The following is a 16,208-nucleotide window of genomic DNA, read 5'->3' as shown; positions in this document are numbered from 1 at the left end:
AATATTGAACATATTAGCTCCAAAATATGTAACCATATCATAATCTTTCAGGGCCTCAACTGTAAGATGAATGGGATAGGACAAGCTCATATTTAACACCAATTTCGGAAGTAAAATCCTCTGATTTCATAATCATATAGTCCAGGTCCAAAGTCTTCTCAAAATTGCATTTCTTTTTTTGCATTTTCTGGAACTGTATAAGACATCTTGCATTGCATATGACGTGCCATGTCCACTTATAGTGGGAAGAAATTCAACACTCTCATTTTGTAGTATAAACATGTTGCTATTATTAGCTATAGAAGCTGAAAAATTGAAGAAAGAGAATACCATAAAAGAACTTGACATTTTCTGGAAGTACTTGGAACCGATCCTGAATAATGAGAAGCCTGAAACAAATCTCTTTGATGTTGCTCGATTTAAATACACAGTCAAGGCGGATGACTTTCCTTCCGACTGGTCGGACAGCCAGATGATGGTGAGTACCCGCAATAAATAGAGTGAGTGCTGTGCACATGGACACTGTGCTTCCATTTACCCATTCCTTCCTTCCACAGATATTTATTGATCATAGACTATAGGTAAGGTTTTGTCCTTTATCTTCAAGACAATGAGAGCATTGAATGCCCAGTAATGGTTATAGACTGAATCTATAGCTTTCAGTGTATGAATTAGTGACAAAGAATAAGAGGTAGATGAAGAGCCTTGGCCGAGTAAGCTCAGTTGGTTAGAGCACTGTCTCAATACACCAAGATGGGGGGCTCAATCCTGCAGGGTGATGTATTTCAGCTGAACTGAAAGCACATTCTTGGGAGGGACCACATGAAGTGAGTGCTCTGAAGGAAGCTGGGCAAAGCAGGGTAGGGGCGGTAGATGAGTGTCTGTGGTCAGGGACGTGGATAGCTGCCAAGAAAAAACACACACCAAAAAACCTGAGGAGAGTGGGATCACAGCCTAGAACAGTTTCTGAGCCAAAGGGTAGGTGTCCATGGCCATGGGTTGGAGCATGAACATTTCTCGTTAGGAGAGTCCCTGATTCTTTTTTCTTGAGATGGGTGTGCACTTGGTGAATGAAGTAAGTGATAACACTGAGGAGGGAGGCCCAGATTTGAATCTCCAAGGATGGACAGGACTTGAATAAGTAGCAATGGTAGATCAATTTGAGTTATAAAGACTGCCAACAAAAGGCATTAGCTGTCACTGTGTAGAAACAGAACACTTAGGTCTGATAACTTGCTAATAGTAAGAATATATATTTGCTTTGTCCTAGACTTGGAAAATGAAGCTGAATGTAGAAAAGCTGTAGCTGAAGACAGAGCTTGTTCTAGGCAAAATTGGTTATGTCAAAGTTATGGGTTCCATCTTTGATCAGGGCACATACAAGAATCAACCAATGAATGCAAAAATAAGTGGGACAACAAATTGATCTCTCTCTCTTTCTCCCTGCCTCTCTCTAAAAATTAATTTAATTTAATTTTTTTTAAAAAAACTCAGCTACTTCTAGTAGAAGTAGACTAGATACATGGTATAGATACATGGTGTCACACTCTCAGCTCTGTCTTTAAGTTGCTAATGGCCTCATATCCAAGGCAGGAGTCAGACAAAGAGCCTTCTTCCTCTGTGGAGGAAGGAAAGCATTAGTACCTTTGGCTGCAAACAGGCAGGCTGTATTTCTGCTCAACCAAGGTAATGAAAGCTTTACATCAAATAAATGCCCATCAAGAAGTGCTAACTTGCTCGTGTAAGACATCTGTAACATCTCAAGTTAAGACCTTGGTTGCTGAAATAATTTTCTGGCTTTTAGCATATGATTTGCTGTTTGATTTAAAAATAAATTAACTAGTTAGACTAAGGGGTCACTGGGCAGAACTTTTACTATATTTCTTTAAAATACAAACAAACAAAAACATTTTTTGATGCCAGGCTTTGGGTAAATACCAGGTTGAAGCTTAACTGAAGAATGCACAGAATGAGAGTAGACACCTGAAGACCAGACTGACAGGTGTGCTGTGAAGATGGGCCGAGCTAGACACTGCCCTGACTCCTGCCAGACTGTGGTCACGGGCCCCACAAGAAGCTATCTCACCCTACCTACCTCTTCAGCTCAGACATAGGATGAATCCTCCCTTGCTTTCAAGCAGACAGACCTAGTGATAGCAGTGCCTTTCTACATCTGGAAATGAAAGCCCAAGTGATAGAAGCATCTGATTTATAACTGACCTGCCAGATCATAAAATTTGTGGGTATTAGAGGAGCGGTGGTCTGTCAGGATTTCTTCGTTTTTTTTTCCCCTTAAGGTAGCACAGGTGAAAGAAAAGGGGAGGCAAGGAGGAAAGGAAGAAATATTGACTGCACACACTGCAGTGTACTTGCACGGATGATGTCAAAGCTGAGCAATGCTTCCTATGTGCCTCTTGCATAGACCAGCAAGAAACCATGCACAGCTTATCTTGGGCTGAGGAAGTAGAAATTACCTATCTGATGTGCTGTTTTAGGAACTGAGGTACTGAGAAAATAAGCCACACTGCTGAAACGAATGAATAGGGTGCTTTTCACTCAGTTCAAGCATTAATTCGGCTCTTAACAATATTAGGTAGCCATAAGGCCTTCCAAAAGGAAGTGAACAAGAACAGTTCAACAAAGGAAGACTCAGGTGCCATGGCTGGGGTTCGGTGGTTGGGGAAGTGCTTTCCTATAAAAAGTGATAGGTTTGACGATGAGATATCACCTCACACCTGTCAGAATGGCTGTCATCATAAATCAACAAATAAGTGCTGGAGAAGGTGTAGAGAAAAGGGAACCCTTATGAACTGTTGGTGGGAATGCAAATTGGTGCAGCCACTGTGGAAAACAGTGTGGAAGGTCCTCCAAAAATTAAAAATGGAACTGCTTTACGGCCCAGCAATTGCACTTCTGGGCATATATCTGAAGAAAACCAAACACTAATTTGAAAGAATGTATGCACCCTTGTGTTCATTGCAGTGTTATTCACAACAGCCAAGATCTGGAAACAGCCCAAGTGCCCATCAGTAGATGAGTGTTACATTTACATAATGAAATGCTACTCAGCCATAAAAGAAGAATGAAATCTTACCATTTGCAACAGCATGAATAGACCTAGAGGGCATTATGTTAAGTGATGTAAGTCAGTCAGAGAAAGACAAATACCATATGATTTCACTTATATGTGGAAACTAAAGAACAATATAAATAAATAAATAAATAAATAAATAAACAAACAAACAAACAAACCAAACAGAAACAGACTCATAGATACAGAGAACAGACTGATGATTACCAGAGGGGTGTGGGCTGAGGTCAGGGTGGAAAAGGTGAAGGGGTTGAGAAATGTAAATTGGTAGTCACAAAACAGTCATGGGATGTGCTGCATAGGGAATGTAGTCAACAGTATTGTATAACTATGTACAGTGTCAGGTGGGTACTGGAAATATGGGGTAGAACACTTTATAAAGTATATGATTGTCTAACCACTATACTATACACCTGAAACTAGTACAAAATAATATTGAATGTAAACTGTAATTGAAAAAGAAAAAAACATTTTTAAGTTAGGTTTAGCTGTTAAGGTAGATACACACCATACGTCTGATTCCAACAATATGAAATGAGTAACTGATTTTCACCAATTCTGTCACCTATAGCTGGAATTGGGCACGATCATTTTTGAGAGCATTGCCTGTTTGATGTACGACACCCTGGACTGGAAAAGGCAGCATCAGCACTATTTGGAGAGCATGCAGCTGATTAAGGTCCCACACGTGGTTAGTGAGAAACCTATCTTAGAAGCCACGCTAACTTCTGAGGTAGGCACGTGCTCAAGTGTCTTTTCATGAATGGAATGATTAACTGAACAACTTAATTTTCACTTTTATAAAACATATGAAGAAAACATCATATAAATACTTGTAGCAAGGTCATACTGCCTGTTGGGATTTAATAGGTGAGGATAGGAACAAGGGAAGACCCCTCAGGGACAGTCTGAAAGGGTACCTATGTGGTGGGGGCCTTACAAGCTCCCCAGCTCCCTGCCACATGCAGATGCCCCACCATTCCCAGCCCATTGTGCAGTAAGTGGTCTGGAACAAGGAGAGCTGGCAGTCAGTTAATGATGATATCTGCTTAGCACCTATAATGTGCTAATGCTGTGCAAGGTCTGACAGTGCAACAATGAGCAAGACTCCTCCCCTGTCCTCCTGTGGAGGTTAACTTTTAAAGAGGACAGCAGTCAAGTCAAGAGCAGTTTCAGCACAGTCAGCTCAGAAGGAGAAGCCGTAAAACATGGCACCTACCCTGGTCTGGAGGAGTAGGAAAGAGAGAGGAGGCAGGAAAACCTTACCAGGCGGGTCAGTGAGGTGGTGAAGGCTGAGTAGAAGGTGCCTAAGGCAAAGCCAGATGAGGGAAAGGGACAGACTGGCCTTCTCAAGAAAGGGGCAGAGAGGTATGAAGACATGGAGGTCAAAGAAAAGAATTATTATGGCACAAAACAGGACCACGGTGTAGGTCAGTGCCCTCAGGCCATATGGGCAGAGTGACGAACAATAGCATGAACTAAAGCTGGATAGGAGCCAGGATGCCCACTGGTGCTGAGTTAAAGAGTCTGAGTCTCCTCCTAAAGGTGATGGGGACCATGGAAGGGTTCTGAGAGGGAGAATGGCATGATTCGGAGTCACCCAGGGAGGAAAAGCTTTTTGACTCTCAGTGCCCCTTCTCCCCATCACATTCCTGGCTAGTGAGCTCTGTTAGGAAAAATGGGAAAGTGTCTGTACCCACTAACTTCTTCCTTTGTTTGAGCCTAATATCAGCAAATGATTTTGTGGTGGGAACATAATCATACAATCTCAGATCCTGTCAGATCCCATCAGACCCGCATTTGACGAAAGCATCTCCCAGCTGGACATCTCAGTTGTTTCTTTATAATTCTTCTTTTAGGCTCCACAACCTGTTGCCCCAACCCCTGGGAAGAAGAAAGCACAAAATGAAGAATTACAAGCTCTACCATCAGCACGTATGAGGCCTGTTGTTGGAGGCTCTAGGCCAGCGGTTCTCAACCTGTGGGTCGCAACCCCTTTGGGGATCGAACGACCCTTTCACAGGGGTCGCCTAAGACCATTGGAAAACACATATATAATTACATATTGTTTTTGTGATTAATCACTATGCTGTAATTATGTTCAATTTGTAACAATGAAATTGAGGGTCACCACAACATGAGGAACTGTATTAAAGGGTCGAGGCATTGGGAAGGTTGAGAACCACTGCTCTAGGCCATGAGCTGGGGCTTTGGAATAGTGACTGTCCACTGTACTACTTCTAGTTATCCCTTCCCCTGCAGATCCTCTATCTGATAGTGCAGGGTCATAGTCTGAATCGGTGGATGAGATTTTGCTGGAAGACCTGGAGAGTGCAACTTGATTGAGCAATAACATTTTGTCTATTTTACAGTGGCTTCTGTCATCACAACGGAAGTAGACATGAGATATTACAATGATTTGTTGAATCCAATTCCGGAAGAATTCATTTCTGTGCCCCTGATACTGCACTGTATGCTGGAACAGGTAGGTGAATAATCAACCTGTTCAGTCATTGCCTCTCTCCTTGCTTCCATTTTTTAAAAATGATTTTAAAATTACATACATAATACCTGAATGCATTTTCCTATACAAAGATTAGAACATTTTAGATAAAACTAAAGTTTGCTTTGATCTTCAATCCCCTTTCTTTTGCTATGCTCTGGAATTGTTTCTATAGCATTCCTTCAAGTTTAGTAAACCTGTCCTTAAAACTATATCTTTTGTCATTTTAATGAAAGAGAAAAAGGAGTTGGATAGGTGGATAAGGTGTTTAATGGTCTTTAGCTATCTTTAACATTTCTTTTATACTTGTAGATTTAATCAGAGTTTTCTATTTCCGAGGCCAACTTCAGACATTTGTATTTTTTTTAGAAATATGTCAATCTTATTTGTGTTTTGCATATCATACAAAGTTCTTTATTCACTTATATGCATTTTTAAATTTCCTTCATATCTGGTTATATTCATTTTCTATCACTGATCTTATGTATTTGTGCCCTCTCTTTTATTGATCATGGATGTCAATGATATATCTATTTGTATTTGTCTTTTCAAAGAACCAGCATTTGGTTTCATTGATCAACTCCTTTTTACTTTTTTTTTTTTCACTTATCGTAATTATGTCCTTCTGCTTTCTTGGGTTTATTTTGTATTTCATTTTAATTGAAAGCTTATTCTATTTATTTTTACTCTCCTTTACTTCACACAAGTCTACACGTTTCCATCTGAGTATTTCTTTGGCTACATCCTGATGTTTTCAATTCTAAAGATTTTTCTTTTTTTTTTTGACACTATTTGTTATGGTTAGTAAACATGATATGCATGTTTAAAATATTTTTTAATTATCTGGACTTTTTGAGTGATTTGGTGTACATGGTCACTGGTGAATTTTTAATATGTATTTGAGAAGAGTTTTTTATTAACTCATTTAATCCTTCAAAAAACCCTATGAAACAGGAACTATTTTTATTTCTTACTTTACAGATAAGAAAACTGAGGCATGAAAAGGTTAAGTAACTTGTCCAAATAGTAAGTGGCAGAAACTGCTTACTACTTAAAACCAGTCCATCTGAGTGGAAAAGTAGGCATGCAATCTTTTAAGACCTCACTTTCTCCTTATGCAGGAGACTCTTGCCCTTTACTGACCTCACCATCCATCTGTAACTTTTCTATCTTAAAGAAAGAATGAGGACTTGACCTGAACCCCAGTTCCTCCAAGTCAGTAGCCTTGGGCCTGAGCCAGTCACCTAACTTCAGTCCCCCCTGGCTTCTTTCTCTGTAATGGAAAATAATATCTAGTCCACCCAGAGCATTATTGTGAGGCTTAGATGAGATAATGTACATGAAGGTGGACCACATAGTGCTAGGCATTTGGTTGGCACTCAATAAATATTTATTAAATCTGAAGGCACTCAATAAATATTTATTACTCTTTTGCTTTAAGAGAAAGAGTAAATCATTATGAAAAAAATTATACTGTTATTTTGATTTCTATCATAGAAAATTTTCTTGTTTACCATTTGTATTTTGTTATCTATTCTAATACATATATTAAAGTTATATTTTTTTTTAGTCAGTGGTAATTATACTGCCACTTTGTCTAAGTACTGTATTTTATTTGTGGAAACTGCCTGGTTTTTACTAAGAGCAATAGAAATACATGAATATCATAAAGAGCTGACCATTAAACCAATTCCTCCCAATTCTTTATCATAACAGGTTGTGGCAACGGAAAAAGACCTCATCCCACCGAGTCTGGTGGAGCTGCCGCCCAGAGCCGATGGGCTGGATCAGAGAATCGCAGCTCACATTGTGTCCATCCTGCCCTCTCTCTGCCTCACCGAGAATGAGAAAAAGGTCAGATGGCCTGAGAGAGCCAAGTGCTTATATGCTTTGAAAAAGTATAAATCCTCTCTTTAAATCAGTATTATTTCCATTTGAATAGAATCTCCATAAGATATTTTTTCCTCAAGAAGAAAGTGAAAGCAAAGCAGCGCCCAGAGGCCCTTTGCTGCTGAATTACCATGATGTGCACGCCCACAAGAAGTATGCACTGAAGGTACTAATAACCCACCTACCCTGAGGATGATTGCCTCAGGAAAGCCCGTTTGTAATTACTCAGTTAAAGAAATCTTAATCTGATAGCCTTGCCAATGCCAATTACACATAATACACAAAATAAATATCTGTTTGCAAAGTGAGAGCTCAGAAAACGGAAATGGATAAGGGAGAAATGATGTCAGCAAAGAAAGCTTGCCTAATTATAGTGGTCCAATTAATCATTACATTGATTATGGCTACACCAAATTTGCATTAAAACTTTATAGTTATTTGCTTTAAATATCTGCTAATATGAAAAACTAGTAGAGGCCAGAAAAGACTCTCAGAAGGGAGAGAGGAGTACATATGAGACTTTGGCAGTTTGTCACTGTGAATGAAGAAGCTGTCATTTCTATGTACCAGGAACCTCTGGCAAAGTGAGAACTAGCTTTTGTGACCCTCAGCAAAATACCAATAGTTTGTCTTCCCCAGTTACCAGTGATTTCCCCTGTTCCCAAATAATGAGAGGGAAGGTATTATGTTTTGCCTTCTCCATATGCATGAGTCACTTGGCAGCTGCTTTAATGTCTTCTGTTGTGCTGCTCTTTTTCATCAGGACCAAAAGAATTTTGACCCAATTCAAATTGAGCAAGAGATGCAGTCCAAGTTGCCACTATGGGAATTTCTTGAGTTCCCTCTGCCCCCACCATGGAATAGCACAAAACGTCTAGCTACAATCCATGAGCTCATGCACTTTTGTACAAATGGTGAGTATACTGCTCTATCTTAGCTTAAACTCATTCACTTACGGTCTTGTGTGCCTCTTTAGATTACACCCTAAAGTATTTTGATTGTTGAAAGACCTTTCAGAGGCTGAGGGTGGGTATTTTGATTGACTACAATTTTCTTATCCTGAATAATGTTGTTAGCAATACTATGATAGCTACAATGCTTAACCTTCTTCAATTTGCTGCACTGGGTTTTGGCTCTACTGTGTTTCCATAACAAGAATAGTCTATTTTTTATTTTCTCTTTCTCCCCACCCCCTATGTCATATCTCCTCGTTGACATCATTGGAGATGATGTGGGAATCCCTATTGTAGTTAGAAAGATAGATGGAGGAGAGAGCCTCCTGTTGGTGTGGTGAGGGTGTGTTGATCCACTGAACCTCCTCTCCCAACAGGAAGGGCCATTTTATGCTCTTAAAGAATGGTGGGAAAGAGGAGTCATTAAGAATATCTGAAATCTGCCCTGGCTGGTATGACTCAGTTGGTTGTGCATCAAAAGTTTGTCGGTTCGAGTCCTGGTTATGGGCTCGATCTCCTGTAGGTGGCATGCAAGAAGCAGCAGATCCATGTTTCTCTCTCTCCTCCCCTCCTCTCTCTCTCTCAAAAAAAAATCAATTTTAAAGACTATCTAAAATCAGCTTCTCATTGCAGAGTTCGCTGGAATTTTATGTTATAGACCAGTGATTCCCAAAGTGGGCGCTACCGCCCCCTGGTGGGCGCTGCAGCGATCCAGGGGGGCGGTGATGGCCACAGGTGCATTTGTTTTAACTTTTTTTGTATTACCTTTCTATTCTGAGTTCAATAAATAGTTTCATAATTTCAAACTTCAATGTTTCTAATTTACACCTTTCTTTACTATGTTTTACGAAAAAGGTAGAAACATTAATACATATATCTTTCTGTTTGCTATTAAAATTTAAAAAAAAATTAATTTCCAGGGGGCGCTGAGTAATATTTTTTCTGGAAAGGGGGCGGTAGGCCAAATAAGTTTGGGAACCACTGTTACAGACAATCATTCTCTAAAACAAATTCTATTTCCACCTGAGGCTGTATAAAGATACATTCCTACTTATAAGAAGGAATAAGAAATTACATAAACATCTTTTTTTTACAATAAAGCATGGGCAGATTCTTCCTTCTCATTTCTTTTCTAACTCTAAGCAAATTATTAAATATTTTTATATTGATTTATATGATTAGTTGTTAATACCTACCTCTCACCCCTCTACCTTGGACTTCTAAAATGCAAGAACCAAATTTTTTCTTTGAGTCTCAGGCTCCTATCAGAAAGCCTAATGCACAGAAAATAAAAATGAATGAGTGAGTGAGTGAGTGAATGGATAGATGCACTTAGTGTAAAAGAGTAAATATGCAAATGAATAGATCCCATTGAAAGCTGATAACTTTTGAAGTGCGGTTATGAAATGTATAGCACCAGTTAAAATGGGTGGAAAGAGGCCTTTTCTAGTCCTCATGAAGAGGAAATTCTACTGAATATAATAGCATATGTTAGACACAAGTGAGTAATTTTTTTGTTTAAAATTACAATAGCAGAGGGTGCTTTTGCTTTAAAAGAATAAGTTTTAAGCATATTCTACCAATGTGGTACCCTGGAAAGTCCATGTGAATTAATCTGGACACCTAATATTTATTAAGCTATGAAGTAATTGGGGAGCATTATCTTGATAAATTATATCTTGATTATGTAGCTTTCTTATTATTAGGTGCCTTTGATGTTTGTTGTAGAATTGCGGAGCCCATATTAGTTGGATCAACACCCATATGGTGTGACTCCCTTGTTATTCTGGTGGACGCCCCCAACCCCGCCGCTGGTTGCCCCCCTGTACAGTAAGAGCATTCCTAGCAGCAGGAAAGATCCTGCTTTCTTACAGAACCCTTGAGCTGGAATGAAGTAGAAAGAGCCTTCAAAGTGTTTACTTTTGAAAGCCTGAAACTCTCTGAGGTTGATGAAGAAGGGATACTAATGCCTTCTAGGAAAATATATGGGATAGATTCTGAAATTTTCAACATACCATGGGACAACCCTGCCAGATTTGCTAAACAAATAAGGCAACAGTACATTGCAAAAATGAACACCCAAGAGGCCAAACTCGAAACAGGTACATTGCATGGAGGGAACAAAAGACATTCTTGCATTTTGTGGTTGTTGATTTTTCTACTGTGGTAGCTCATGAATCTTCTTTACACTGATTAGATATTGAACCCAAAGACAACATTATATTTATGGATCAGAATTGGTCAACATATGTTCAAGATAGTGAGATCAATAATGAACCTTCAAATCCTAGTCAACCTGATGCTGACAATATGAAGCATTCTGACCCGAATAATGAGAAACCCTTAGAGCCTGATAATAGAGAGTCGTCAGAAAAGGAGGCCAGCTTAGAGATTCAGCAACAACCTGAACCTTTGGGTAAGTGAACGTGTGTGTGTGTGTGTGTGTGTGTGCGCGTGTGTGTGTAGACCTATTAAGAATGTATACATCAAAAGAGTGATTCAAGATGCATTATTTTAATTGCTATCCATTTCAATTGAAAAACTTTTTTGTGTAATTAAACTTTGTTAATGAGTGTTACTGGTCAATAAATCCTTTTTATTTCAACCCTTGTTTTTAAAATTTCCTAAAGCCTCTTAGTCCACTCTTACCTTAGTAAATATAGCTTATTTTTTATTACTTAAAAATATAATTATGAATAATATTATTGTAACTTAAACATAATCAAAACTTTTATCACTAGTATTTCAGAGTTAGTATACTTATGTGAAAAATTATTTTAAAATTACTTGCAATAACATAATGAACCGCCCAGTACAGAGCTTTATACAAAATCAATACTCAATGAACATTGATCCCTTTCCTCTCCTCCTTATAGCTCATGTAATTCCTCTCATTCTAGAATAGAGCATCGTATATATTGCCATATTTGGACGTATAGAAGTAGAAAAATATTAAGCTAAATTGTTATTGAGCTATCATACATATAGCTGTCAGATTAATTACTTCAAATACAGCTGAGTTACTTTCCTGTTTATAACATTCAGTGGCTCCCTACTATTTGCAAAATAGAACCCAGCTCCTTGGCCTGCTTTACATGGTTTAACAATAGTACTAAATTACTTTCCCAAAACCCCCTCCACTTTTTACCTTTTGCTCACTCATCTCATGCTCCAGTCAAACAGAAATAAGCCCTATTGCCTCTATACAACCTGCTCTTTTTAGTCCCTGTGCCTTTTCCCCACAATTTGCTCCACCTCGGGTTCTCTTTTTTATGATGATTAGGTTTCACTAGCACCTCCATGAGACTTTGTTAGATGTGTCCATCTGGAAATGCCTCCTTAGCATTTCCATGGTAACAGTTAGTCTACACTTCCTTTATTGCATTAGTTGTCATTTCCTGCTACTTATTACAGTAATGCATATGCCTATATTCAAGCCTCTATAACACTGTAGCTTCTTAAATGCCATAAGTATGTTTATCTTAAAAATATTAACCATATACCGCCCTGGCCAGCTGGCTCAGTTGGTTGGAGCATCCCATACACCAAAAGATTGTGGGTTCAATCCCTGGTTTCAGGTACGTACCATAGGCAACCAACTGATGTTTCTCTTTCTCTCTCTCTCTCCCTTCCTCTCTCTCTAAAACATATCCTTGGGTGAGGGATATATATGTATATATATATATACATATATATATATATATTAGAGGCCCTGTGCACGAAATTTATGTACTTGGGGGGAGGGGAGATTGCCAGAGGGCTCAGGCCAGGCTTAGAAACCCGACTGGTGCACAATCGGGACTGGGGAGGGATGCAGGAGGTTGGCCAGCCGGGAAGGGACCATGGGAGGGCTCCAGGAGGTGTCTGGCTTGTCTCACTCAGTCCCAAATGGCCGGACCCCAGCAGCAAGCTAACCTAATGGTCCGAGTGTCTGCCCCCTGGTGGTCAGTGCACATCATAGCGAGTGCTTTGATTGGTTGAATGGATGACTGGATTATCAGACACTTAACATAGTAGGCTTTTATGATATTGATATAGATATAGATAGTAGGCTTTTATTATATAGATATAGATTAGATATAGATATAGATATAGATATAGATATTAAAACCATATACTAAAACATGAAAAAAGTCTCAACAAATTTTCACAGGATCAAAACTACAGAGTATATTCTCATTGAAGAAAAAATCACAATAGAAAGCAGGAAATATTTTGAACTGAATGATAATTAAAATTCTGAATATCAAAATCTATATAACACAGATACAGCAGGAGATAGGCAGAGCTTTAAATGAACATATTTTAAACATACATTTAAATGAATACATTTTTTAAAAGATAGCTAAAATTAATTAGCTAAACATTAAACATCAACTTCAAATAGTTAAAGATTAACTAAATTCAAATAAACTAAAAGGAAGAAAATAGAGTACATCAATAAGTTAACCAGGGGTGGTATAGCATTAAGGCCTCCTATGGAAATATACACATATGACAAATAAGTCACTTTGAATTAATATGGAACCAGAATAAGCCAAGAGAGATATTAACCTTAAGGGTTTTTTCCTTTGTTTTTTGTTTTGTTTTGCTTTTGCTCTTTTTCCTTTAGAGCAACTGGTATATGGTTTTCCTTAGGCAACTTTTGCCACCTGGTGGTCAAACCACATAAACTGGTATTCTGGATTCTGGTGAAAAGTAGATAGCTATAGCAACTTCCTAAATGATCAAGGCTGAACATCATCCGTGTGTCCTGAAGACTGACCAATCTTGAGAGCTGGAGCTGAGACTCTGAAGGGATTCTATAAGGCACATGTGGGCCCACATCAAGGAACAGTTACAGTTGAACCGGGGAGGGCAATTGAAGCTTAGTGCCTCACTGTGGCTATTGTGGATGAGAGGGTTTTTTTGTGGTGATCTTTCATTTTCCCCTTAACTATGTCTCACACTTCTAAAGCAGCCACTTTAAATCTTTTTAAGCAAAGCAGAAATTGTTAATGTATTTCTTGCACAACCATCTTAGCATCAAATACATATAAAAGTCTTTTCCTGGACATGAAGGGCTGAATATTTGTGCTTTTCTTAACCAAACACTGGATTTCCATCTGAGACTGTTTTTGAACTTGACAGGGCCTATTGGATATTTATGAAAAACTGAGAGTTGATAACCATGAGGCTATAGGTTTAGATGTGCCCTTTATGCTTGTTGGGTGTTTTTTTAATAAAGTAACTGCTTTGCAGAGGGATCTTGTTATCTCTAAAGTAAAACAGATTAGGAAAGCTGTTTTTCAAAGGGATGAGAACGCATCTATTTCCAGATGTGTCAAAAACTACTGAATCACACTGTCAAAGGGTTATGTGGTTGAAGGCTGAAATCAGAAAGAAAGAAAAAAAATGATATTTGCTCTTCTATTAAAGAGTTCAGATTAGTTTGTGAATGTTCGTTCCTTTGACAAAATAACTGATGCACAATTTTTCAGAACATATTTTCTAAACTGGAGACTCTCTGCTGGATCCTTAAACACAGAAGGGAGTATCAAATCTCCCGGAAATCTGGCATACCACAGAATAGAATAATTTTTATTCCACAGATTTCATATCAATTGCTCAAGGACACATGGGACATCATGGTCTATTTAGAATTATAGTTGGCCTGAGTTTTCTCTTGAGTGGATGTATTTAAATAAATACTGAACTGAACTGACTTTATAGTTTTACTCTAAATCAAAATGGAACATTCATGCTGTCACCTTCAGCAGCCCAAGGCAGAATGGAACCAGTAATGAAAATGTAAGTAGCTATGCTCCTAGAAGAAAGAAAAACATTGTCCCCTCCTTGTTAGACATAATTAACTACTCCCTCTGGAAGCCTAGAGATGGTTCTCTTTGACACAAATCTTATGCTTACCCCCAAACAAGCTTTTGTTGCAGGGTTTCTGCCACATTTCTGCTCTTTCTATATAGATTTCCAGTTTCAATATATGATGTAGATTCAATTATTTTAATAGTATTAGGCACTGATAAATTCCATGATTAAAAATGAAGCAGGGTATGAGGCAGAAGGCTTTTGAAGAGGTAACATTGTGCAATATGAATGAAGTAAGAATTTGCAATCCATGAATATTTCAAAGCAAAGCATGAAAGACCGAGAAAAGCAAGTGCAAAAACTTAATGACACAGCAATCAGGCTGGTGTCTGGAGTGGAATGAACAAGGGAGAGTGGAGGGAGATGCATTTGGAGAGAGAGGTTGGAGCCCTTTCATATATTACTTTGTAGGTATTAATTTTCTATTATTCTAAGGGTGATAAAAAGTCAGGTTGGCTCAGTGATTCAGCAGCACCACAAATACCTTACAAAATTCATTTCCTACTCCATTTCTTTGGTCAAATTTGGAATGTGCTATATACTTTATCAATTTCTCTATTAGAGTTTCATAATCCCAAAAGTGTATTACATTTTGAGATGTTCACAGTAAAGATGCTTGTTTATCCATGTTAAACTAATTTATCATGGGCCTCTTTTTTATATGTAACATTTGTTAACTTTAGGAACTACAAAAGCATGGTGATGCAGAGACCAATAGCAGGACTCTGTTCTTTCTCTTCCCATTCATGTGGCTGTTTGTTCCATGGCCAAGTATCATATCTCAATCCCAGTTGTTTTATAAGAATTCTCTTGGGTCACAAGGAGAGCTAGTGTGCATGACTCATATTGGTCCCTGGTTCCATGGAGTCCAGCTACCCATTTATTGAACTAACGTTTGTTAAACTCATCTATATATCTATAGATGCTCATTAAATGGTTTTCACATTAATAAATGATTAATGAGTGGAAGAAGAGGTGCATTTTCTCATTTGATGTTTATTTATCTGGTAGTTCTCCTCTGCATACATCCCCTGCCCCGACCTAGTCTGTGGCTCATGAGATAGACCAACAGACATTCGAAAAGACTTTGTGATCATTGCCAGCATGACAAGACAATCAGTGTGTACTAAGCAGTTGATACCATTTAATCAGTAAATATCTGCAACTTGTAAAGGTGAAGGTACATAGTCGTGAGTGGTACAGTCTGAAGTCAGCATATCTGATGTGATTTAGGAATGTCTATATAGGAAGCTGGGTTCTTTTCAAAGGGTTTAGTATCACTTTTCTAGATAGACACTGATTTAGAGTTATTGACACAAACACCTTTTTGGAGGCATGAAACATGCCTTTCAGGAATTACCTTTTCAGCACAGAAACATAGATCATATGGGCAACAAAAAGGCACAACACTGACAAAGGCAAGAACAAAGCCCAAACACAACTGGATGTTGGTGTCTTTGATTTACAGAGCAGACCAACGAGATCAAAGATGAGGCAGTCACAAAGGCGGGTTCTCTTGAAAAGGTAAGAAATTACTTTCTTAAAAGTGTAGAGACAAGATCATCAGAGAAAACCGTGACCCAGAATAAGAAACAGTAAAAAAAAAAATGCTTGGCAAGAGAATGCAGATGCCAGAGAAGGAGAGAGATTATTCAGAAATCCCCAGACCAGCTCCAACTGGAGAGAAAGGAGTTAATTTCACTAGCCCGATTAAGCAAAACTTCCAAGCTCCATGCTCCTCTCTAGACAATGTGGCTTGGCAACCTCACAAACACCTGCTGACCATACAGCCGTGTAGAACTAATACTGTCTTGAAGAGAGTTCAGAAAACCTGCCTATAATTGCTAACAGGACTCTGAAGAGTATAACCTAACAATAAAAATATTTAGATTATGTTGCCCATAAA

The 16,208-nt window shown here is 38.5% G+C and overlaps 1 protein-coding gene across 1 annotated transcript in view; it reads left to right on the top strand.

Moving 5' to 3' along the window:
- The window catches only part of SPAG17 (sperm associated antigen 17), a 130,592-nt gene that overhangs the window by 51,602 nt on the left and 62,782 nt on the right, over nucleotides 1–16,208 (top strand). Inside the window, exons 7-16 of the mRNA XM_023761250.1 lie at nucleotides 297–478; nucleotides 3,663–3,824; nucleotides 4,951–5,026; nucleotides 5,464–5,576; nucleotides 7,311–7,448; nucleotides 7,537–7,650; nucleotides 8,248–8,398; nucleotides 10,312–10,539; nucleotides 10,635–10,853; nucleotides 15,771–15,826. Coding sequence (XP_023617018.1) covers nucleotides 297–478; nucleotides 3,663–3,824; nucleotides 4,951–5,026; nucleotides 5,464–5,576; nucleotides 7,311–7,448; nucleotides 7,537–7,650; nucleotides 8,248–8,398; nucleotides 10,312–10,539; nucleotides 10,635–10,853; nucleotides 15,771–15,826 — 1,439 coding nt within the window. The remainder of the gene's footprint in view (nucleotides 1–296; nucleotides 479–3,662; nucleotides 3,825–4,950; nucleotides 5,027–5,463; nucleotides 5,577–7,310; nucleotides 7,449–7,536; nucleotides 7,651–8,247; nucleotides 8,399–10,311; nucleotides 10,540–10,634; nucleotides 10,854–15,770; nucleotides 15,827–16,208) is intronic.

The sequence above is a fragment of the Myotis lucifugus genome, unplaced genomic scaffold (genome assembly GCF_000147115.1).
Source record: "Myotis lucifugus unplaced genomic scaffold, Myoluc2.0 scaffold_203, whole genome shotgun sequence".
NCBI lineage: Eukaryota > Metazoa > Chordata > Mammalia > Chiroptera > Vespertilionidae > Myotis > Myotis lucifugus.
The sequence above is the reverse complement of the archived record's forward strand: the minus strand, read 5'-3'. Positions and strand labels throughout refer to the sequence as shown.